This window comes from Schistocerca gregaria, chromosome 7 (genome assembly GCF_023897955.1).
Source record: "Schistocerca gregaria isolate iqSchGreg1 chromosome 7, iqSchGreg1.2, whole genome shotgun sequence".
Lineage (NCBI taxonomy): Eukaryota > Metazoa > Arthropoda > Insecta > Orthoptera > Acrididae > Schistocerca > Schistocerca gregaria.
The window spans coordinates 273,022,556-273,049,534 of NC_064926.1; the positions used below are offsets into that span (position 1 = coordinate 273,022,556).

Genomic DNA, 26,979 nt, shown 5'->3' on the forward strand with positions numbered 1-26,979 from the left:
ATGGAAAAACTACTTTCTCAGGGAGTTTATGCCAAAAGAAACCCACCTTACCAGCTGCATGCAGCAGTTAGGAAAGCATTGTCTTTTTGGTGCTAGTTATAATAGCAAAGTATCCAGCAGTATTGAAACCAGTGGCTGATGCACTACAGGCAAAGAGAATGGGTTTGGTCAAGATAGGAGAGGATATTAATGGAATCATTTCACTGAGAAATTGTTTCCAAAGATGTGAAACATTTCAATGGAATTTCAAGTACAAATTTGTGTCATGCTGCTTGTACATAATTATGATGCTGCAGTAATCCATCAATACATTTTTATAATTATTTCTAAAAATGTTCATTAGCAGTTCCAAAATTAGACTTACTTAAATCATTGTTAAATACTTGAGTCTCCCTAAGCTTACACCATCAAAACTTGTGCTTTCTTCACTGATATAGAACTCTTGATTCTAAGGATAATGCTTCCCATCACTGTAGCTATAGAACAGTCATTCAGCATGTTTTGTAGCTTTAAATGTTGCTGAGGAGTACTATGGAAAAGGAGATGCTATGTGAGTTGTATTTGCTGAGTATGCACCAAAATTTTAATTTTGCAAAAGAAAATAGAAGTATTGAATTAGAAAAAGTTTCTGTAAACCTGAGAAAATTGCTATTAACCTGAAATTCACAACAGACAAACCTAATATGATGTGACTAAAATGATTATACTGGTAACCAATAAGTTGTGTGGATATAAATGAGATTATTGTTTATGATTTCAGATCACATTCTGGTTACGTCCATGATGCCAGGTAATTCCTATCTATTGCAACTGTAATAAATATATAAAACAGTATATCATATGTCTCTAGATTCAAATTTAGAAGATTTATTTAAGGTGCATGAAACGCAGAATGTTCAAGGTGATTAAATGTGTGTCACACTTTGACAGTGTAAGAAGTCATCACAAGTGAGTTTATGTGTGTGTGTGTATCCCTTCTGCATTGTTAGTTCAGTAAAGTTTTTGGAGTTGTTTAGTATTAGGGTAAGATGAGTAACTACAGTTGTGAAACCATTTTTCAGAAGTTATTCCTTCTGCATCGCATAAGATACCATTCTGCGATGACAATGGAGGAACAGTAACCACAACCACACAAGTTTACCTTCAAACAAGAAGAAAGTGAACATCAGTATAGCTGCATTTCCCCGGTTTTGTGAATGATTTTGTCACAAGTATGACAGTTCGACTACATCATCACTAACTGCAACTATTCAATATGGATACCAACTTTCTGGACAACTCTTCCTACAGAGTGGAAGCACTTTTCAATAATAGGTTGTGTATAAAGACAAAGACAAATTAAACCTTATCTTTGCCAACATGAATGAAAATTTGATTAAAGTGGCATAGGACAGAATTGTGGCCCATCTCTGAGCAGCCATATCAAAATTTTAAAGACACAGTTACAAAGCATTTGTCAATACCTAACGAACTAAGTACGTTACCTGTATTAAGTGGCCTTCAAAACTAGAAGCCCAATGGAATTGGTATGGCACCTACATAAATTGGCAGGTCAGAAACTGTTTTCAGAAGATGCAGCACATATGATATGTCTCAACCATATAAGTATTATTTTGGTAGCACATGATAATTTACCATTATCAACATTAGTCGAAAAGGTGGGTACAATTTTCCATTTTTTCCCTAAGGCATTCACTATATTTCAATACTTCACACAGTAAGGTGCCAACAAACAGTGTCATCAGCTAGGAAGAGCTTACTAACAATGTCAACAAAACAGTTGTCTGTCACATTTCCACACCTATTGGTGATACAGTTACCTCCACAACAAGATTAGGCATGTACATTTGGATATAGTAGGGCAACTATCCTACTCCTAGGGGAACAAATACTTGTAAACAATAATTAGTGGCTAAGGAATTCATCTACACATGGGTCACAAGATTTGAAGTTCTGGCCCCAGTGACCTCAGATCGGGGTCACAATTTGACTCGTCACTTTTTACCAAGCTCATAGAACTATGTGGATTCTCCCCCTCAAAACCACCAGCTACCATCTCGTGGGCAATGAAGTGATAAATGACTGCATAGAATATTCAAAGCAGTGCTCATGTGCCACAAAAGTACTTGAACTGACATACTGTCCGTCATGTTAATGGATTTAAGAACGACTATAGAAACAGATATGGTCCTTGCCCTGAGTCACTTAGTCTATGAACAACAAATTCATTTTCCTGTGGACATCATAAACATCCAAGAAACAATTACACCCTCAGCCCACATACTGCAAGAGTTCACACAAACACTGTAGCACACAATGCAGTGACTCATTCCACCAGCAACATTCTGTCATGCCATAAAGCAAATAATTTTCACAACAACCTACAGAGCTGTTTGCACAGTTGGTTACATTTTGATACAGTTAAGCCATCACTGTTGTCCCCATGTGCTGAGCCATATCTGATATTATAATGCAACTTGCACACCTTCATAATAAGACAGTAAAGCTATAATGATCTCCACGGAGAGAGTGAAGCAAGCATGCTTCACAGAAGAACCTTCAGAAAAGACACATGTATTTCCCTCAATTCAAACCTTACCAGGTGAGCAACTCTCAAGGACAACATCCCCTTCTCCAAATCAAGATGCCAACGACCCAGTTACATCAGCAACTTCTGTGGGATGAGACTTGCTAATACTTCAAGCTGTACCTCCACCAGGTTTTATTATTCAGGCAGATCAGAAAACCAAACATACTAACCTGCATGTACCAGGAAGACCACTCTTTCCACCAGCATGGACATATTTTTGATGGGCATACTAAGAGAAACCTCTGTCAGTGACACCTCCTCCAGCAACTGCATCATCAGCCCCAGCAGCCACCTGTGACAACGAAGTTCCAACTAAGATGCTGGAAGCTTCTGGAGGTTTGTTCACTTGAGCAGGGCAGCAGATATGCCCAAAATTCCCCTACATTCCTACTGACCCTGGATTCCGCAAGCAGACTTTTCTGTAGATGAACAAATGGCCCCGGTGTTGCCCTGCATCCTCAGAATGTAATAGCACAGCTGGTAAGGCCACTTCAACATAGAAATGGTTCAGCTATGTTCTCCTCCTCGCAACATTGCACAGTTGGTCATTCATCATTCAAAAGAAGGAGCTTGCTGTGGCAACCTATCATTTGTCAAACAATGACAGCGCGAGAAGTCAACAAGAGTGATAGAGAGTATTTGTCTGATCTAAAAACAGCAGTGTGGTTAACAACTCTGTGAAAACAATATACATTTTGAGCATCTCTCTTATGTCTTGTCAGTTTATCCACATTTTGTAGTAGTATAAAGTGAATAACTACAAGTTCACTGAAAACAGAACTCTATTGTTACAATATAGGTAACTGTAGTTATGTGGTAAATATCAATATTATCATGTAGGTGTTTAGCTGACAGTAGGAGATATAATAGCAGCTATTAAATGTAACTGAAAATGTACCCAATTTCCTGTTTCTTTTACTGTGTTACATGATGTCTGTAGAACTGTAAATACTTCACATTAATTTAAAAATAGTTAATTATTAATGCAGTTTCCAACAGCTGATTGGCTCACTCCCCATCCCTTATTCATGATGAGATTTGTGAAATAAGACAATTGAATGAACAAATAGAACTTTTTATGTTCTGTGCTGAGGAAAATGATGGGTTACAGAAGCATCATCATCCAAAGACCTTGCCACAGTGGTAAAAGAAGTTCCCATCAGATCACTGAAATTCAGCACTGTTGGGCTTGACTATCACTTTGATAGATGACTGTCCTTGTCTGCTGAGCAGTGCTGGTAAGTGGGGTGCAGTAAGTCCATGTGAGGGAAGTAGAGGAGTTGCTTGACTGAGAAGTAGTAGTTCCGGTCTTGTAAACTGACAATGGCAGTGTGCTGAGCAGATGCCCATTTATATCCACATTCAGTGAGCTGAGGATGACATGGAATTAATTCACTACCATTGGGCCTTCAAGCCCTGTTCAGACAAAGTTTTAGTTTTTTACACAAGTATCACAATGTTAAAATCCCTATTTATGGTAGCATTACATGTGCTGTTCTAAAAGTATGCTACCTACCTACTTGATCCTTGACTGTTTTCTGGCCGTGATAATATTTCCATGCAGATACTTGGGTCTATGCTATCTGTTCCTGGGTCTATTTGATCTATAAAGTTCTTTCGATTGCGAATCAGGTAACTGTGCAAATTACCAAACCTGCAATATTCCACAATTACCAGAAGCTCTCCTGCAAGGGTAAAGCAAAATTCATGAAAGAGGAACATTGCTCTTTTACAATAAATATCAACAAATTTAAAGATTTACACAGAAGGTATAGCAACTTACTTTTGGAAAGATTATCAGTACAAGCACCCAATAAATTCACAATATTCAGATGTTTCCCAAGATGGCACATAATTTTGAGCTCTGAAGCAAGAGCTTTTATGTATGTGATATCAACATTCTGTTTTACCATCTTCACTGCTACTGTCGTGATTTTGTCAGGTTCAAGAATACCATATGCGTCAGCCTTTACTACAACACCAAAAGCTCCAGAACCTAGTTGCTTCCCTGCAGAAAGGATGAATGTAGAAAATAAAAAGTAAAGTCAAAAAAAGTTACTTATCAACCAGAAATGTATGCCTTCACTACTGATAAAAAGATTTCTGCCAGAGAATTACATTATTTGAAACCTTTTTTCCTCCTAACCCAGGTTAAACTTAACGATATTGTGAAAAAGCTAGTTGCTACTCACCATACTGTGGAGATGCTGAGCCACAGACAGGCACAACAAAAAGTGACAGAAGTGAGCTTTCGACCAACTAGGCCTTCGTCAGAAATAGACAAAATTTACACACACACACACACACACTCAAACCAATGCCAATGGTTACATGTGTGTGTGTGTGTGTGTGTGTGTGTGTGTGTGTGTGTGTGTGTGTGTGTGTGTGTGTGTGTTTGTCTGTTTCTGAAGGAGGTCTAGTTGACTGAAAGCTCCCTTCTGACAGTCTTTTTGTTGTGCCTATCTGCAACTCAGCATCTCTGTTTTATGGTGAGTATCAACTGTCCTTTTCATAATAGTGTTACATTCCATCCTGACCTTTCCATTATGTGATTTTGTCAAATTAAACCTAAATCTATGAAAAAGCAATGGATCACTCAGAGAGTAAAGCTATCTTCTAGATCAAAAACCAAACTGTATGTGTTGGTTACAAACAGCTCTGACGGTGTTATAGCTCATTACAAGCCAAACTGCAAAATATTAGAGATAATTATACAAACATTGTGGCAAAAACATTACAAAAAAAAAGATAATTACATCATGTAACAAAATGAATACAAATCGTGATACAGTGAGAAAGAAATTGACAGATCCACATGTAAGGAGGAGCACAGCTCTAATAATAAATGACATGCAGGAACCACTGAAAGATGCATTAGTATCCATCATAACAAATGCAAGACCAATTGTCATCTGGGAAACCAAGTTATATCAGCAGTAGCAGCTCTTCTTCTGGGGCCAGGGACCACCAAATTCATTTCTCTGATGCTACAGATTAATCCACCTGCAATCTTTGCCAAGATGGGACATACAGAGAGGCCACAGATTCAAATGCACAAAAACAGCATAAACAGAAGAGAAGAAGGGACTGGAATTAGACAAGTCGTGGACTTTAGTACTAAATAAAGCAAACAGTGCCAATTCTTTCATAATACAAGCTCTGTAACACACAATGGTGTGATTTCGTGATCTTAGGCAGTGGCCTGATGATGTTACAGCCCAACTGTTGCATGGATACGTGGAAACAGTTAATTATGCTGAGCTAGCTTAAGTTTGAAAATATTGTGTCTTTATAGCCTTTTATGATGCCCAAGCATTAGGAGATGAAATGTTACAACACTGACTGAAAAGTGTTTCCAGATTGCAACTGTGGTTGAACTCGTGCACTCACCACCAAGTTCAATGAGCAACTCCTAACAGTAGCATCAATCAACATATTTCATGATAAATAAACAAGGCACAGATTTCAGACTTGGTTTAACACAAAGTGAATGCATCAAAATCAAATATTAATTTTATAGTTACACACAATATAGGTATTACAAAACTCATGAGACTGTAGGTGCAACACATGTTTGCAACAGACATTAGTTGCACCTGTAGAACAAATAAAAATATTAAAAATTTCACTATTCATTCACTGCATCCCATAAAGAGTAGGCTACAGGGATGTGAAATAAGACAAGATATAACAAATTAAAGAAACTGTTAGAAACACCATTAATGATTAACTATTGCCAAATTCCAATAAGTAATTTCTGTAATACCATCAAAATTTGACACAGTGAAATCAGTAAGAATGTTGCTGCATTGAAGTAAGCTGCCACTTCCTTGTTTATGTTAAACAACACTTCTTTTTCTTCTATTACTAGCTGAATTACTAAATAACCAAACTGCTGTATCTACATCTACAGCTATACTTGCAAACCACTGTGAAGTTTATGACAGAGAGTATGTCTCATTCTACCCATTATTAGGATATTTTTCCTGTTCTTTTCACGCATGGAGCAAAGGAAGAATAATTATTTAAATGCATCTGTGCATGCTGAAATTAATGTAATCTTATTCTCACAATCCCTAGATGGCAGCAGGTCAGAGGTTGTAGTGTATGCCAAGAGTCATCATTTAAATCCAGTTCATGAAACTTTTGAAGTAGGCTTTCTTCAGATATTTTACGCCTATCTTTAAGAGTCTGCCGGTTCATTTTTTTCACTTGCTGTGTCTCCACCACCAAAAAAAATTTCCATCCAGTCACAAATTTCACTTGATACCCTAAACAACTGTATTTTGATAGTAAGAATAGATGTGGCACACAGACTTAAATGCTTTTTGGAAATCAAGAAATACTGCATTTACTTGATTGTCTCGGTCCAAAACTTACAGTATGTCATGTGAGAAAATGCAAATTGGGTTTCACACAACTGATCTTTTTGGAATCTCTGCTGGTTGGCATTGAGGAGGTATTCTGTTTGAGATATGTCATTAATTTTACACTCAGAATATGTTCTAAGATTCTACATCAAATCACTATCAAGGATACTGGATGATAGTTTTGTGAATCACTTCCATTACCTTTCTTGTAAATGGGTGTGACCCCATACTTTTTTTGAACTAATGGACGCAGTTTTTTATTTGAGAGGTTTACAACAGATTATAGTTAACAGATGGATTAACTCAGTCAAAACTGTAGTAAAGAATCTGAAAGGAATTCCAATGGAACCTTGACCTTGTTTCATGTTAATGATTTCAGTTGTTTCTCAACAGCATAGACAATAACACTTATTTCACTCACCTGTTCAGTGGTACAAGTATTAAATTGGGGCAACTCTCCTGGGTTTCCCTTTGTAAAGGAATATTTGAAAGTGAAGTAAAGCATTTCTCCTTCTGCTTTGCTGTCCTTTGTTTTAGATCCTACTTCATCCATATGAGTGAGTGGATGCTAACTTTTGTGCTCATGCTATTAACAGTTCTTAAATATGACTAGAATTTCTTTGCAGTTTGTGAGACATCTCTGGACAAAATTCTGCTACGGTAGTTGTTGAAGATTACATGAATTACTGTCTTGAGGGCTAAACACTTTTTATTAGCATCTCTCTATCTATAGCCCTATGCTTTGTTTTTCGCCTATTTTGCAGTAGTCTCTGTTTCTTTAGAAGTTTTGGTATGGTGACTTTATACTTTGGGGGTACCTCTTATTATGAACTGTTCTACTGGCTACATATCTATCCAATGCATAATCAACTATTCCTTTAAACCTGATCCCTAGTCCTTCTACTACAAAATTTAAGTTCCTCATTGATGTAGGGCACTACTGCTCTTTTATCTAGTTTGTTGAACATATATATATCTTTCTACTTGTTTTAGTTGCCTTTTGTATTTTGGTGAGCACTGTTGCCTCAGTTTCATGGTCACCGATACCAGTTGTGATTTGGATGATTTAGTTAAGCTGTTCGCTTCAAATATTTCTGGACCTATTACCTGTTTGCAAACATTGCAATGTAATTCAACATTGAAACGTATTTAGACAACATATGCTAAATAAACAAAATAAATAAATTCTATTTCCATCTCAATGAACTGTAAGAAAGTCTTCACTAAATTATGTACAGCCTCATGTCATAACTACATTAATTTCAGAGATACCAACATCAACTTATGTTTTTGAAATGGGGCTACAATAATTTCTGCTGTCAATACCGTAAATATAAAAATTACTATTTATTTATTTACTGCATGGCACAGCACAACATGAACTAATGAAATATAAATAGTCTACAAATAAGCATTAAATGTGGATATAAAATATGCAGGTCATATAAAAAGAAAAACTAAGAACAGATATAAAATTAAATGTAATGTCATGTGACCTGGGTCTCTTGGCAGGTAGACGTGATCAGCTGGTGCAAGTCTTTCGAGGTGACGCCACTACTTCTGTGACTTGTGTGTCAATAAGGATGAAATGATGATGACAAAGATGACAAAAACACCCAGTCCATGAGCAGAGAAAACCTCCAACCCAGCCAGGAATAGAACCCAGGCCCCTTGGCATGTCAAGCTGGCACACTATCCACTCAGCTATGGTGGCAGACATAAAATTAAATAAAATGTATAAAACAACAAAATATATGGAAACACAACTACATCCAAATATCTGTACCACTGATGAATTCTACCATTTTTTCAACAGCATGCAGGAATTCGGAGCAGTCACCACTTAAAGCTGCTAATGGGCAATCTTCAGCTATATGTTTAATGGTTTGCTGGCAGCTCCACAATCACTCTTGGGAGAAGTTATTTTCTCCCTTCTGTACATTGAGTCAGTGCATCCACCACAGTTTGTTCAAATTCTGTTCAAGGTAGACCAGATTTTGTGACGCTTGTCACATTGCATATTGCAAAAGGTAGGTGATGCATGTTTGGTACACTTCTCTTTCCATACAAAATTGTTGCTTCTTTAGAAGTGAACCTCTACAATGCAGTCTGGTTCTGCCACTGTCAGGGTTGTCTCAGTGGATTCGTAGAAGCGGGTTGTTCTCAATTTTTTTGAGTTCTCTACTTAGTGATTTCTCTCCTTGTGGATGGGAAGGAGTCTTATTGCTTGATGTTGGCAGCCAATAGGTTGGCGCTGTCTTTATTGTGCCTGTTATAAAGCACATGGTTTGATTTAGTTGGACATCAAGGCAAATAGTGTGATAATTGTTGAGGAAATTGGTTTGCAACTTTTCACTACCAGACAAACTAGACCTAAAGTTGAATTATGTAGCATGGTACAAGACCCTTCTGAAGTGCTAGCAAGTTTATGCAGGATGTTGTTGTGAGCTCTGAAACTGACAGCTGCATTTGACAAATGATTCTTGAAGCACAGTGATCTAACCGGGATGACACCCAGACATCTTGGGTGTTCACTGTGGTACAGTAGTTAGTACTCAAAGAAAACACTTAGTTCTCAGTTGGCTAATTTGTTCTTGAGGTAGAATGTAGATACTTCTGTCTATCTGGCACCATATTGAAAACTCCAAAGGCTTAAAGTATTTCTTGCTAACTTTTACATACTTCACCAAGATGTCCTCAGTGGCCTGTAAATGATTACAACATACTGTCAGGGCCAAATCATTGGTATATTCAAACTTCCAAGAGGTGGTTTTTGGTATATCAGCTATATAAAGGCTGAATAACAGGAGATCCAGAGCACATGCCTGTAAAAGAGCATTGTTCACCTTCATTTAAGCACCCAGTGATGACTTGGAAACATCTGTCAGAAAGTGTGGCGCTGACAAGGTTGTTGATACCTTTGCAGCAGAACGCATTCATTAATTTTAATATCATGACTTGTCTCCAAACTGTGTCATATGCTGCTTTAAGGCTGATAAAGATGGGTGAGGGTTTCAATTATTTCTAGTAGCCTGTTTGTATTACATCATTAATGAGAGAATGTGATCTTAGCAGCTTCAATGAGGGCAAAATTCAGCTGTTCAAATGGGATATGTTTAAGTATCTCAAGACTGATCCTGTTATAGAGTAATCTTTCAAAAAGTTTGTCAATCATGCTAAGCACTGTAATTGGTCTACAGCTTTAGGATGAATCATTCATTTTTCCTCATTTTAAGACATCTGTGATCTTAGCTCTCTTGAGTTGATGGGGAACATTATCTGTCAGCATGAGATTGGTGTAAAATATGATAAGCCATTTTCTTGTATATGAGGAATTCGGTATGGATGCCATTGAAAACCAACTGATTACTCTTTCGCAACAGGAATTATATAGTATTGTAAGTATGACTTTGTAGGAATTCACCAATCTTTATTTTACACTGTTATAACAAACCTATTGTTCTTTTGCAACTTGAATTATATTGTATTCTTTGTATGACCTTGTCAAATGCAATATCATACTGTAATAACAAATCAATTGCTCTTTTGCAACAGGAATTATATTGTGTTATAAGTATGACTTTGTAGGATTTCATCCAATGTAATTTACACTGTAATAACAAACCTATTGTTCTATTGCAACATGAATTATATTGTATTGTATGGATGACATTGTCTATTGCCTTAATGGCCTAATGACAATAAAATTATTCTATTCTATTCTATTCTATTCTATTCTATTCTATTCTATTCTATTCTACCGGGTTTTCCTTAATTTCATTTTATGAAGAGCTAGTCTGATTTCTTACCCGATCTCATAGAGCTAGTGAAGTGGACATAAAATGATTAATAACTTTATATGGTAATACAGAGTCACAAGAAACAAAAAAATATGGGAAACTATCATAATTTCATACAGTCATAGTAATATGTTAGATCATGAGAACTGTTCACAATCCTAGCACACAAAAATGTATGAAAAGCCATATTGTTACAGTGACCACAAAAGATGTTTTTAAAATAAAGCTTGATTCAGCCTTTGCAGAACATTGCCTTAACAAAAACCACAGATACAAATAGATGTAGAAGTCTCACACATAAAGGAAAAGGGGACAAAACACAGACAGTGAGAAATTTAAATACATATATGTATATCCCACACCTACTATTAAACCAAGTAAACACAATTTCATTATTGATCTTTTTAAGATGAGATCACAATTCCTGGATAGAAGTAAAACTTCAAGTTCTAGGCTAATGTAAAATTGTATTCCTGGATATTTTTGTCATGTTACTGTAACTGCAAAATTGTGTAATTCCATATGTAACTGGTCAAAAAAATGGTCATTGAAGCAATTTTACATTGAGCCAAGGATTAATGCATTAAGAAGTTGAGATGTTTACCTTTATCTTATCATCATGTTTATCTTTGCTTTATCATCTTTGGAGTTAACTATGTACCTGAAAATGGACTTGTAATCTGAAACCTAAGTTGTGCTGTAACCATAATAACATTTGTAAATAAGGCAAAAATAGTGTTTGTTTGGTTAATATCATCATAATCATAGTTTGCATGACTTGATACACAGCAAGAGCATGTGCAAAATACAATCTGATTAGTGAGCTGAAAGAGTGCCTTTGGTAATGCTAGATACATTTGTGAATGGAACATGTAGACAAAGTTATATAGTGGACAGAATACTGACCCGCAAAAATGCATTGTTTGATCTTCATTACTATGTTTGTAAATTTCAAGTTTATAAATTCTCTCTTTGTTAACATCGAATATAGATTTAAGTGTCAGGAAGTCGTTTCTGAAAGTATTTGTATGGAGTGTAGCCATGTATGGAATTGAAACATGGATGATAAATAGTTTGGACAGGAAGAGTATAGAAGCTTTCTAAATGTGGTGCTACAGAACAATGCTGAAGATTAGATGGGTAGATCACTTAGCTATTGAGGAGGTATTGAATAGAATTGGGGAGAAGAGGAGTTTGTGGCACAACTTGACAAGAAGAAAGGACCAGTTGGTAGGGCATTTTCTGAGGCATCAAGGGATCACAAATTTAGCATTGGAGGGCAGCGTGGAGGGTAAAAATCGTAGAGGGGGGGGGGGGGGGGGGGCAAGAGATGAGTTCACTAAGCAGATTCAGAAGGATGTAGGTTGCAGTAGGTCCTGGGAGCTGAAGAAACATGCACAGGATAGGGTAGCATGGAGAGCTGCATCAAACCAGTCTCAGGACTGAAGACCACAACAACAACAACAAATTCTCTCACATACATGTTTAGGCATTTTAGTTATCTTGATACACCACTGGATACTCAAGAGCAACAAGAAATTTAAAAAAAAATTAAGTCAATGGAAAATTTTTTTTTTCCATCTGCTGGCCATAACAACAGACAGCATCAAGAAATGTAAAAGAATATCAACCTATATAGATATCTTAATTTCTAATTTTCTTTATTAATTCTTTCCTACTGCTTCTTTTGGGTACAAACTTACCAAATTTTAATTTTTCACGGGGGAACTCCCAAATTTTATTGTATGGCAGTAACTCTGCCTGTTCGTCCAGAGGAAGATTTGGATTCATACTTTCTGGTGCTCCTTCCACAAAATTCTCAAGGCCAATTTCACTTAATTTTTTTCGTAGTTTCTGAAAGACAAATAAAGTTTTTGGTAAGATCTTTGAGGTGATATATGCCCGCTTAAAAATAAAGAAAAATAAAAAAAACTACAGCCACTACTGCAGAAAACCCATAAAAGTTATTCATCTGAGACAAGAAACTGCTCTATAATGTAATGGAACTTTTTAATAAATGGAAAACAAATAAGTAATACAATATTTGTAACAAATGAAACATGTCACTAAGCAGCTGTTAACATCAGAATCAACTGCACCCTAAATGGCAGATATTAATTAACAATATTATGAAAAGGAAAGTTGCTACTCACCATATAGCAGAGATGTTGAGTCACAGATACACTCAATAGAAAGACTGTTACAGATAAGCATTCAGCCACACACACACACACACACACACACACACACACACACACAGCGCGCGTGCGGGTGAGCGTGACTGCAGTCTGTGGCACATGACTGCAGTCTCTGGCAAATGAAGCCACAATGCGAGCAGCTGCAGCAGTGCAAGATGAGAGTGGCAACTGGATAGGGGTAAGAAGGAGATTGGGGGGGGGGGGATAGTAGGATAGGGGTGGGGGACAGTGAAGTGCTGCTGGGGAGTGTGCAGGGACAAGGTGGAGAGATGGTGGGGCACCTAGGAAAAGGAGAGATGTAAAAAGACGGGGAGTGATGGTGGAATGGGAGCTGTGTAGTGCTGGAATGGGAACATGGAAGGGGCTGGATGGGTGAGGACAATAACTAATGAAGGTTGAGGCCAGAAGGGTTATGGGAATGTAGGATACACTGCAGGGAGAGTTCTCACCTGTGAAATTCAGAAAAGCTGGTGTTGGTGGGAAGGGTCTATATGGCACAGGCTGTGAAGCAGCAAAGGGATGGGGATGGTAAGCTCCGTTTGGTGGCATGCAGGGACTTGGTAATACCTGGTTAGGGCAGCTAGCTGAAGTCGAGATGTCAAACAGGGGTATGGTGGGGAGGGGGCAGTGGGGCAGGGGGCAGTAAGGAGAGAAGTAAAGGAAGGGATAAGAGACTATGTTTGCATTAGTGGCAGCTGAGTAGTGCTGGAGTGGGAGTAGGGTAAGGGTGGATGGGTAAAGGACAGGGACTAACTAAGGTCAAGGCCAGGATATATTGCAGAGAGAGATCCCACCAGCACAATTCATAAAAGCTTGTGTTGTTAGGAAGGACCCAGATGCCACAGGCTGTGAAGCAATCATTGAAATGGAGAACACTGTGTAGGACGGGTGCTCACCAACTGGGTGGTCTGGTTGTTTCTTGGCCACAGTTTGCCAGTGGCCATATTCATGCAGACAGGTAGTTTGTTGGTCACCATGTCCACATAAAACAGATCACAATGGTTGCAGATTAATTTATGGGTCACATGACAGCTTTCACAGGCAGCTCTGCTTTTGATGGGATAGATGTTTCTTGTGACTGGATTGGAGTAGGTGGTGAAAGGAGGATGTATGGGACAAGTCTTCCATTTACGTCTGTTACAGTGATAAGAGCCATGATGAAAGGTGTTGGGAGTAGTACTGGAGTATGGATTGACTAGGCTATTATGTAGGTTCAATAGGCAGCAGAATACTAATGTGAGAGAGGTAGGAAGGATTGTAGGTAGGATATTCCTCATTTCAAGGCTTGACAAAAGATAGTCAAAACACCGGTGCAGAATGTGATTAGTTTGCTCCAGTCCTGAGCAATACTGAGTCATGAGGGTAATGCTCCTTTGTGGCCAGACCATGGGATCTGGGAGGTGGTTGGGTCAATGGAGAGATAAAGTGCAGGCAATTTTCATGCACCTTATAATCCCACTTGCCAACAAAGGCTCCATCAGTGTGGTTTCGAACTACAGGGACAACTGGCAGAAGGTTTCTGCCAAATTTATCCACCTACAAACTGTCCCACAGTGACCCCATTCCAGAAATCTAACAGAATTTCCAGTCTCTCCTCAACTCCTTAGGCCCATCCCAGAACCCCTCCTCCCTCTTTCCCCACCATTACCACACTCCACATACCTACCTCCTGCATGCTTCATCGTGTCCACGACACCAACCACTCAGGATGACCCATTGTGGATAATTACTGTGCTCCCAGTGAGAAAATCTCTGCTCTCACAGACCAATTTCCTGTAACCTACCCTCTTATATAAAAGACACCAACCATTTACTCCACTGACTCTCCATAGTTCTTGATCCCTTACCACAACACCCTGCTTGTCACTGATGGTGCCACCTCCTTTTATGCTAACACCCTCAAGCCTAAGGCCTTGTCACTATTTAACACTAATTTGCCCATTGCCCTATGATTCCAAACCTACAACCTCCTTCAACATCACAACAACCAACTATATCCTCACTCAAAATTACATTTCCTTTGAAGACACCATCTACAAACAAATCTGTGGTTCAGCAATGGGCACCTGTATGGGTCCATACTATTCCCACTTATTCATGGGCCATTTAGAGGAATTCTTCCTAATCACCCAGAATCCCAATTCTCTTGCCTAGTTCAGATTCATTGCTGGACTGAGGATGAAGCCACCCTGTCCACATTCCTCCAGAGCTGAACACCTTCTCCTCTATCACTTCACCTGGTCCTCATCTCATAGATGGCTACGTCTGTACCTCTGTCCATATCAAACCCACGAACCGCCAGCAGTACCTCCACTTCAACAGTTGCCACCCATTCTGTACCAAGAAGTCCCTTCCATACAGCCTAGACACCTGTGGCCATTGCATCTGTAGTGATAAGCAGTCCCTCTCAAAATATACCAAGGGTCTCATGGAGACTTTCATAGATTGAAAATTACCTTCCAAATTTAGTACAGAAATAGATTTTCCTTGCCCTGTCTCTCCACTCGTGTACCACCTTCACCGAGTCCCACCAACAGCCACAAATAACTACTCCCGTCATGACCCAGTACCAGCCAGGACTGGAGCAGCTGGATCACGTTCTCCACCAGAGTTTCAAATACCTCTCGCGATGCCCTGAAATGAGGAATCTCCTACCCATTATACTTCCCATCCCAGTCACTGTGGTATTCTACTGCCCACAGAACTTACAGAATATCCTCATCCATTCCTGCCCCACTCTGCTCCCAACCCCTTGCCTTATGGCTCATATCCCTGTAACAGATCTAAATGGAAGGCCTGTTCCATACATCCTCCCACCAACCTATTCCAGTCCCATCACAAGCATCACATGTCCTACCAAAGGTAGTGCTATCTTTGAATTCTGATCTACATGCTGAGCTCTAATCACTATGCATCATTCTGCATGGGCAGGACAACCAACATGGTGTTTGTCAGCATGAATGGCCATTGACAAGCTGTGGTCAAGAGACAGCTGGACCACCCACTTGCTGAGTATGCTGCCGTACACAATATTCTTCACTTCAATGACTGCTCACAGATTGTGCCATCTGGATCCTTCCTACATCACCAGCTTTCTCAAAGCGCACACTTGGGAACTCTCCCTGCAACTTATCCAGCAATCAAAAATGCTGAGTAATGCCAATATTATGAAAAGGATAGATTGTTGCTCACTGTATAATGGAGGTGTTGAGTTGCAGACACACACAACAAAAAGACAGCTAAAGAAGTAAGCTTTTGCCAAAAGGCCTTCTTCTGAATTAGACAACATACACACACACGTATGTATGTTTCTAATTCAGCTTTTGGGCCAGAAGGTTACTTGTTTACTTGTAACATATCTTACATCCACATAACTCCCCTGGCCTAAAGCTCTGTTAGTCCCTTTCCTCTGCCCACCTATCACCTTACCTGCTCCCACTCCAGACTACACAGCTGCCACTAATGCAACTGCATTCACTTTTTTTTCCCTCCTCTACTTCTATCCTTCCCCCTCTCCCCTATCCCAACTGCACCTAGCTGCCCTACCCTGTCCTCCACACCAGCTCCATGCATGCCCTTACAAGCAGCAATTTCCAATCCCTGCCCCTACCTTGCTATCCCTCCCCCTGGTTGCCCCAGCCTCCTCATTACCCCCCAACATCCAGACTGCTTCTTTCATTACGTGCAGTTGCTCGCAGTCCAGTCCCAGGGGTTAGAGGCTGTGGTCATGTGAGTGTGAGTTGTGCTTGCATGTATGTGTGTTAGTAGTCTACTTTAGAAGGAGGTCTTTTGGCCAAAAGCTCACATCTTTAGCACTCATTTGTTGTGCCTTTCTGCAACTCAACATCTCCTCTATATGTTGAGTAGTATTTTGTCCTCCTCTAATAAAAATTTTATTTTTCTTGTCCCACTGTCTACCTTGTGTCAGACACTATCTGCCAGCTTCTTGCATTTGATCTCTATAGCTATCCCATAATTTAAGGCGACACTATCAATAACTTATTTATATTGTTCCACTGCAGTTACAAAATTTTCACATTTAATTTCTTTAATTCTATAGTGGTGATTATTACATCACTACTACTCTTAGCAATATCAATGCATTTTTAAGCAATGTCAAAGCATTTTCAATAGCATGTACTACTAATTTGGGGGTTACTTTATGAGCACCACAAAATATTTAAAAAATACAAGTTTCAGTAATTGTTGTTGACTTTTAATCACAACATACTTTTTAAAGAGATACTGATGTGCAAGTAAGGTCTTGAACATGATATGACATTCGCTGTGGAAAGTGACACCTACTACTAAGACAAACTTTTTGGTTAAGTTCAATTAAGAAATTTAAAACATTTATGGAATGTGGTAGAAGCATTAAATAAAAACAATAAATATTTTTTTCAAAATTTTAAAATATATAGTGGCTGACTAGATTGTAATATTTTCAAAAGATGGGTATAACATAGAGATATAACATGGGAGATAATGAATTTAACTGATGAAATGAGAAAATATAAAAATGCAACAAATGAACAGGCACAAGAGAATACAGATGTATACATTATGAGATTGACAGAAAATATAAAATGTCTAAGTAGAAATGGGTAGAGCGAAAATGGAAGGCTTTAAAAGCATGCAAAACTGGGAAAGAGATAAATGTTATACACAGGAAAATTAATTAGACCTTTGGAGGAAAGAGAAGCAGCCATATCAATATCAAGAACTCAGATGGCAAGCCAGTACTAAGCAAAGAAGGGAAAGCTGAAAAGTGAAAATAATACATGGAGCATTTATATAAGGGAACAGGCTTGAGGACAATATTATAGAAAGAGAAGAAGAAGTAGGTGAAGATCAGATGGGAGATACAATACTGCAAGAAGAATCTGACAACACACTGAAAGACCTCAGTGGAAACAAGGATACTGAAATAGATAACATTCCCTCAGAATTATTGAGATCCGTGAGAAAGCCACCCATGGGAAAGCCACCCATGACAAAACTACTCCACCTGGTGTGCAAGACATATGAAACAGACGAAATACCCTCAGTCTTCAAGAAGAAAGTTTAAATCCAATAGCAGGTCCTGACAAGTGTGGATGCTACTGAACCATCTGTTTAATAAGTCATTGTTGCAAAATATTTGTAGACGAATGGACAGAACTGGTAGAAGCTGACCTCAGGAAAGATCAGTTTCAGTTCTGTAGGGTCGTATGAGGCAATACTGCCCTTAGGTTATCCCAGAAGATAGGCTGAAGAAAAGAAAACCTACAATTACAGGATTTGTAGGTATAGAGAAAACTTTAGACAATGTAGACTGGACTACACTCTGCGAAATTCTGAAGGTAACAGGGATAAAATACAGGGCATAAAAGGTTATTTACACATTGTATAGAAACCAGACTGCAGTAGTAAGAGTTGAAGGACACGAAAAGGAAAGTGAGACGAAAGTGAGACAAATTTGTAGCCTATCCCTAGTGTTACTTAATCTGTAAATTGAGCAAGCGATTAAGGAAACCAAGAGAGATTTGGAAAGGGGATTATATCTCATGGAGACAAAATAAAAACTTTAAAATTTGCCAATAACACTGTAATTTTGTCAGAGACATCAAAGGATTTGGATGAACAGCTTAACAGAATAGATCATGTGCTGAAAAGAGATTATCAGATGAAGACTAACAGAAGTAAAAAGGGGAAAATGCATGTAACTGAATTAAACTGGGTGATGGTGAGAGAATTGTGTGTTAGGAATCAAGAAACTAAAAGAAGTAGATGAGTTTTGCTATTTGAGCAGTAAATTACTGATGTTAGATAAGTGGACAGGATATAAATGGCAGACTACCAATAGTAAGTAAAACATTTCTGAGAAAGAGGAATTTGTTAACATCTGATATCAGCTTAGGTGTTAAGAAGGGTTCTCCAGAAACATATCTGAAGAGCAGCATTGTATGAAAGAAAAATGTGGACAGTAAGCAGTTCAGAGAAGAAAAGAATAGAGATTTTTGAAATGACATACTACAGAATAATGTTAAAGATTAGATGGGTAAGTACTGAACAAGACTGAGGAAAAAAGAAAATTATGGCACAACTTGACTAAAAGAAGGTATCGGTTGACAGGACTCATCCAGAAGCATCAAGGAATTGTTAATGGATATTGTAGTGAAGTGTGTGTGTGGGGGGGGGGGGGGGGGGGGGATTGCAGAAGGAGATCAAAGCTGAAATATAATAAGCAGGTTCAGATGGTTGTAGTAATTATGTAGAGATGTAGAAGCGTGTAGATGATATGAATACACTAGCAGTGTGAGCTGCATCAAACCAGTCTGCAGACTGAAGGCCATAACAACAACAACAACAACAACAACAATACAATCTGTTCAAGGCACATACATCCATTCCATCACAAACAGACAACATCAACTGGACATAACTGTAGTAGCACACACATGAACCAACAACTACCTTGCAAGTTCAGTCCAATATTTTGTATTGGTAAGATTATCACCGTGCACTTAATTAAAGTGAACGATCACTGACAAATTGTCAATTCCAGCAAAACCCAAAACTGTGTTGTTAAACTAAAGAACATAACACATGGAATGTGGAAAACTGTTTCACTGTTTGTTGTAATTGCATAACCTCTCCCAACTCCTTTGCTTAGAAGTTTTTAATATTAACTTGGGATGTGTACTTGCCTTCTCTTTTATCAGTTTAAATGCTAGGACAGCTACAATACTAATAAGTACAAGTGCAGCACACACCACACCAGCTGTAAGAGCTTCAGCATTTGTAACACCTGGAACAAACCAGCACATATTTGGCAAATAAACAAGATGGCAGCAAAAATCAGTAAACTATACATATAATTATCAGCAACCCAGAACTATTTTTGCTGAAGAAGAATGTACAATCATCTTAAAAATACAGAACAATAGCTAGCAACACAGCTGCACAAATCACTTACCATACTGACAATATTTAATGACATGAGGCATCTGCTGATTGGTGTGAATTTTACCACACTACCAGTTCAATAATTCATGAGTACAAAGAGCTGACATGAATTATTTACATAAGAATGGAAAAACAGATAGAAAAGAAACCTCAAGAATGGTCAGGTTGGGTTTAGAGAGAGGTAAGAACACATGAGGTAATACTGACCCTATGACATACCTTATGAGTTCACTTAATGGAGTGAGCAGGTTCATAGCCTCCCACAAAGTTATTCAATCTATACATAGAGCTAGTTGTGATGGAAACCAAGGAGAAATGTGGAATGGGAATAAAAGTTCAAGGAGAAGAAACAAAAACTTTGAGATTTGGTGATGACTGTAATTATATCAAAGACAGCAAAGGACTTGCAAGAGCAGTTGAACAGAATGGATGGTGTCTTGAGAAGAGTTTGTAAGATGAACATCAACAAAAGTAAAATAAGAGTATAATGGTAAGTAGTCCAGTTAAATAAGATAATGCTGAAGGGGTGAGATTAGGAAATGAAATACTAAAAGTGGTAGATGAGTTTTGCTATTCAGGCAGCAAAATAATTGATGATAACTGAAGTAAAGGAAATATAACATGCAGATTCATGTAGCAAAATACCTGATGATGTCCCAAGTAAAGAGAATATAACACACAGATTGGCAATAGCATGAAAAGCATTCCTGAAAAAGAGTGATTTACCAACATCAAATATAAGTGTAAATGTTAGGAAATTATTTCTAGAGGTTTTTGCCTCGAGTGCAGCTAAATATGTAAGTGAAATGTCCATAATAAACAGTTCAGATAAGAAGAGAATAGAAGCTTTGCAAATGTTGTACTACAGAGTAATGCTGAAGATTTGTTGGGTGGACTGAATAACTTATGAGGAAGCACTGAATCAAATATGGGAAAGTAGAAACGTATGGGAAAACATGACTATAAAATGGGATTGGTTCATAGGACACATCTTGAGGCAACAAGAATTTTTTAAGGGAGATCATGGTTCAGATTTAGTATGCAGTTTCTAATGAATGGATGTTGCAATAGTTATGCAGGGATGAAGGAGCTTTCACAGAATACACTAGTTTGGGAGCTGCATGAATCCAGTCTTTGGACTTAAGACCACAACAACAACAACATAAATATACATAAAATTCATTATACAGCAAAATTGGAAGGTATTTTGTAAGAGTTCTACACACTTACAGTGCACAATCATGCACTGACACTGACATGCACACACACACACACACACACACACACACACACACACACACACATACATGAGCATTCAACTCATTCATAAGCGCATACCATCTCCCCACACACTGTGGCCCTGTTTGACGGAGTGGATTTGTGAGGTGGTATGTGGTGTGGTGAATTTAAAACAGTCCATTGTTGGTAAAGGTATGAGAAAGAGGAAGAGAGTTCTACTAAACTACATATAATATAAACATGTAACTACAGAAACTATGTGCAGTAAACATAACTTAACTTCTTATAAAATGTATTAAACAATGGAAAATCCAGGATGGAATAATGACCAATATTATGAAAAGGATAGTTGCTACTCACCATATAGTGGAGATTCTGACTTGCAGATAGGCACTACAAAAAGACTGTCAAACAAGTAAGCTTTCAGCCAAAAAAGCCTTCATCAGAACTAGACAACATACACACTCATGCAAACACAACTGAAACACTCATGACCACAGTCTCTGGCTGCCGAGGCCAGACTGCAAGCGGCAGCACATGATCGGAGAAGCAATCTGGATAGTGGCAGTAAGGAGGAGGCTGGGATGGGAAGGGTGAGGTGGAGAACTAGCAGGGTAGAGGGGACAGATGGATAAAGGACAATGACTAGTGAAGGTTGAACCCAGCAGGGTCACAGGAATGTAAGATATATTGCAAGGAGAGCTCAAATATTCGCAGTTCAGAAAAGCTGGTGTTGATGAGAAGGATCCATATGGTACAGGCTGTGAAGCAGTCACAGAAATGAAGAATGTTGTGTGGGGCAGCGTTCTCAGCAACAGTGTAGTTACAGGAGGTTGGATATACTGCAAGGAGAGTTTCCACTTGCACAGTTCAGAAAAGCTGGTCTTGGTGGGAAAGATCCAGATGGCACAGACTGTGAAACAAATCACTGAAATGAAGAACTGTGTGGTCCAGCTGTTTCTTGGCCATAGTTTGTCAGTGGGCATTCATGGAGCCAGAAACAGCTTGTTGGTTGTTATGGTCACATAGAATGCAGCACAGTGGTTGCAGCTTATCTTGTAGATCACATGACTGGTTACACAGGGGTAACTGCTGCTTGTGGTCATACTGGAACATGTGGTGTTGGGAAGACATATGGGACAGGTCTTACATCTATTACAGGTATGTGAACCATGTGGCAAGGGACAGGGAGCATGGTTGTGTAGGAATGGACAAGGATATTGTGCATGTTCAATAGGCTGCGGAATAGCAATTTGAGAGTGGTGTAAAGGATAGTGGGTAGGACATTCCTCATTTTGCTGCAAGTTCGGTGGTACTGAGTCACAAGCGGAATGCTCCTCTGTGGCAACGTGCTAGGACTTTGGCAGATGGACGATGACTGGAAAGATAAGGCACAAGAGATCTGTTTTTATACAAGGTTGGAAGGGTAATTACAGTCTGTGAAGGCCCCAATAAGTCCCTTAGTATATTTTTAGATGGACTGCTCATTGCAACAAATGCGATTGGTGGCTACGCTATGCTGTATCGAAGGGACTTCTTGGTAGGGAATGGGTGGTAGTTGTCAAAAGTGGAGGTATTGCTATTGGTTGATTTGGACGGAGGTACTGCTGAAGCCATCTTAGATGTGGGTGTCAACATTGGAGGAGTGGTTGGTGAGCTTTAGGACTGTGTGAAGCAAATTGTGGAGAAGGTACTGAGATTCTGGAGGAATGTGGATCGTGAGTCCCCACCCTTGTCCAAATCATGAAGACATCACCTATGAATCTGAACCACGTGAGAGGTGTGGGATTCTAGGATGTTAGAAAGGAGGATTCCTCTAGGTGACCTATGAATAGGTTGGCATAGGATAGTGCCATATGGGTGTCTGTAGCCATACTGTGGATTTGTTTGAAGAAGGTGTCTTCAAAGGATATGTAATTGTGGGTGAGGATATAGTTGGTCATAGTGACTAAGAAGGATATCATAGGTTTGGTACACACCAAACATTGGGAACAGTAGTGCTCAATAGCAGTAAGACTATGGGCATTAGGAATGTCAGTGTAAAGGTAGGTGGCATCAATAGTGAAGAGCAGGGTGCCATGTGGTAAAGGCACTCAAACTGTGGAGAGTCAGTGGAGGAAATGATTGGTATCATTTATACAGGGTGAGTCACTAACTAATGCCACGTAGAATAACTCCAAAAGTATGACAGTAGCTGAAAACTTTGTTGGACAAATGTTGCATGGGACAACGGGGGCCATAATATGATGTTATTTTTTTGTTGCTAGGTGGGATTGCATCAGAGATATGAAGGTCAAGTTTGTTTTTTTAAATGGGATGCTATAGTTTGGTACTCGTTTTCTGATAGCAGCTATCATGACGAGTCCAATGATGTGTAACAGTAAGGTCTCTGAAGGTCAACAGAGGTCAAAAAGGTGGCATGAACGCCCATTTACAGAGGGTGTTTGAACTGATGACCATTGGTATCAGTGCAGTGCTGCAATCTTCTTATCATGGATTGAGTGGTATTCCTTATCACTTTGGCAGTTATCAAAGCACATGCTCTGACTATTCTCTCTCGTATATTGTGCAAATAATAAATATTCACTGAATAAAGCGTATCCATCTAACATGTCATTGACAGGTAAAAACCATTCAACAGCTTCACAAAACAACACTAATGAGAACATTAAGACTAGTATCATGGAATCAAGTGAATGTGAATGATGTACTCCATCAAAGAACAAGTCTTTATGCTTCTAATTTACAGAGAATGTTAACGAAATTCCGTGAGAGCTAGAGACTTATATGCTGAAAGATATCCCCAACATACTCACCCTACACGTCATACATTTAAATATGTGTATGATAAACGAGAACAACTGGATTTTTAATGCATTGGTAACATATCTGGCAACGCAAAGTTACTAACAAGGAAATGGAAATTGGTACTCTTGCCACTGTGGTTCGAGATCCTTGTGTTAGTTCACATCAAATCACAAGGGAATCTGACATGAGCCAGAGTAGTGTTGTTCATGTTCTGCATCATCACAAATATCACCCTTACCATACCCATCTCTAACAAGCATTAGCTGGTACGGATTGTATGTGTTGCACTGAATTCTGCCGATGGGCTCCACTTCAGATTCAGAGGGATGAGACATTTATTAATTTGATTTTATTTACTGATGAGGCTTCATTCACGAACCATGGAAATGTTAATTTGCAGAGCATGCATTATTCCGCAACTGAAAATCCATGTTGGCTGCAGAAACCTGCACATCAAAAACAGTGGTTGATGAATTTATGGTGTGGGATTCTGGACAACAGAATTATAGGCCCCTATTTCATCAAAGGAAATCTTAATGGTAGGAAGTACACCATAAGAAACATTAGGTCTGTTATTGGAAGAAATAACTTTAGGAACAAGGAACAGAATGTGTAATCAACACAACGGGTGTCCGGCAAATTTTTTGCTGATGGCTAGAAATGAGTTGCAGAGACAATTCCCAAATCATTGGAATGGATGCGGAGGAGATGTGTCGTGGCCGGTTCTTTCACCAGACTTGACGCCTCTGGATTTTTTCTTGTGGCGATTTGTAAAAGACATTGTTTATAAAGATGTTCCAACCAAACCTACACATATGCAAGAGAGAATTGTCAGAGCATGTGCTTTGATAAGGGCCGAGTGATAAGGAATTCCACTCAATCCCTGATAAGAAGATTCATCTGTAAATAGACGTTCATGTCATCTTTGTGAGCTTTGTTGACCATCAAAGACCTTACTGTTACACATCATTGGATTTGCCTCGATAGTCACTATCAGAAAATAAGTACCAAACTATAGCATCCCATTTAAAAAATCAAAGTTGACCTTTATATCTCTGTAACGACCCCAACTAGCAACAAAAAACCAATGTCAGATTATGGCTCCCATTGTCCCATGTAACTTTTGTTCTCCAAACTTTTCAGCTCCTATCATACTTTTGGAGTTATTCTTGGTGGCAATTGTTAGCGGCTCACCCTGTATAGGAGGGTAGGATGCAGGTAATAGGCTGAAGGTGTTGGTCTATGAGAGCAGATTCTCTCAGTGGGGCCACAGTAACTGGCCACACTGGGGCATCCTGGGTGGTTGGATGCTGTAGAAGTTAGGACTGTGGGTAGTGGTAGGGCTAAGGAGAGAGGTGGACTCTCGGTAGAGGTCTCGGATGGTCCCAAGGATTTGAGGAGACACTGGAAATCTCTGGATTATTGGAATGGGGTCACTGTGTCACGGTTTTTAGGTGGATGAATCTGACAGCTGGTGGAGTCCTTCTTCCAGATAATCCTTGCCGATCAAAACAACTGTTATGGACCATTTGTCAGCATGTAGGGTAATAAGGTCAGGATCAGATTTAGGTTGTGATTGTGTTTCTTTCTGTGGATGTAAGGTTAGCTTGCATGTTGAGTGATGTGGGGAACAATGGTCGAGTAAGGTTCAAGGTTAAGAAATTCTGAAAAGTTAACAAGGAAATGATTTGGGGGCAGTGGGGGTTAGTTTCGATTGGATGGTGGAGTGATCTGAGTCAGTCGGGGTTCAATATTGGTCTTTGTTTGAGTCTGATTGGTAGGGCTGGTGGCAAGAAAGTGTTTCCACTTTAGGGACTAGGAGAAGGAGAGAAAGTCTTTAACAACTCCTTCATGACTGAATTTAGTAGTGCGGGAAAGTGTGAGGCCTTTGGAAAGGACTGATACTTCTGATACTTTCCTCCAAAAGCCTTGGCCTCACACATTCAGGCTACTACCCACAACCTACTCCCCTATATAAATTCCCTCCCTTGACTTTCTATGGTTCCCTTTCCGTTACCACATAGTGCCTTTCTTGTCATTACTGATACCACATCATTTTACACAAACACCCCTAACACCCATGGCCTTACTGGTTCTGAATGCTACCGTTCCCAATGCCTTATGGACTCCAACCCCACAACCTCTTCCCTAGGCACCATAACCAACTATATCCTCACCCACAATTACTTCTCCTTTCAAGGCATCATCTACAAACAAATCTGGGGTAGAGCTATGAGCACCCACATGACACCATCCTATGCCAACTTAATCATGGGCCATCTAGAGGAATACCTTTATAACCACCCAGAATCCCAAACCCTTTACCTCATTCAGATTCACTGATGAGATCTTCATGATCTGGATTGAGGCTGAGGACTCCCAGTCCACATTCCTCCAGAACCTCAACACCTTCTCCCCCATTTGCTTCACTTGTCTCCTAAACCCACCATGCCACCTTCCTTGATGTTGAGCTCGACATCAAAGATTGCTTCATCAGTATCTCTTTCCATATCAAACCTACCAACCAACAGTGCACCTCCACTTCGACAGCTGCCACCCCTTTCATACCAAGAAGCCCCTTAGATACAGCCATTGCATTTTTATCGACAAGAAATCCCTCTTGAAATCCACCTAGGGTCTCACTGAAGCCTTCATAGACTATAATTATCCTCCCAACCTTACACAAAAACATCTCTCCCATACCTCATCTCTCCAGTCATCCACCACATCCCAAAACTCTCCATCCTGCCATAGAGAAACGTTTCCCTGAAGACTCAGTACCACACGGGACTGGAGCAACTTAATCACATTATCTCCCAGGGTTTTGATTACCTCTTACTGTGCCCTGAAACGAGGGATGTTCTACCCAATATCCTTCCCATCCCTCCCACAGTGGTATTCCACCGCCCATCAAACTTACAGAGAGTCATCATCCATCCCTATACAACCCTGCGCCCAACCCCTTGCCTTATGGCACATATCCCTGTAATAGATCTAGAAGCAAGACCTGTACTACACATTCCCCC

The 26,979-nt window shown here is 39.3% G+C and overlaps 1 protein-coding gene across 4 annotated transcripts in view; it reads right to left on the reverse strand.

Moving 5' to 3' along the window:
- Window positions 1–26,979, reverse strand: part of LOC126281978 (mast/stem cell growth factor receptor kita-like) — a 309,972-nt gene that overhangs the window by 83,016 nt on the left and 199,977 nt on the right. For all 4 annotated transcript variants that reach the window (XM_049981360.1, XM_049981357.1, XM_049981359.1 and 1 more), the window contains exons 11-14: window positions 19,648–19,748; window positions 12,464–12,614; window positions 4,374–4,598; window positions 4,107–4,275 (exon numbers count right to left, since the gene is read on the reverse strand). In XM_049981360.1, the coding sequence (XP_049837317.1) occupies window positions 4,107–4,275; window positions 4,374–4,598; window positions 12,464–12,614; window positions 19,648–19,748 (646 nt within the window). The remainder of the gene's footprint in view (window positions 1–4,106; window positions 4,276–4,373; window positions 4,599–12,463; window positions 12,615–19,647; window positions 19,749–26,979) is intronic.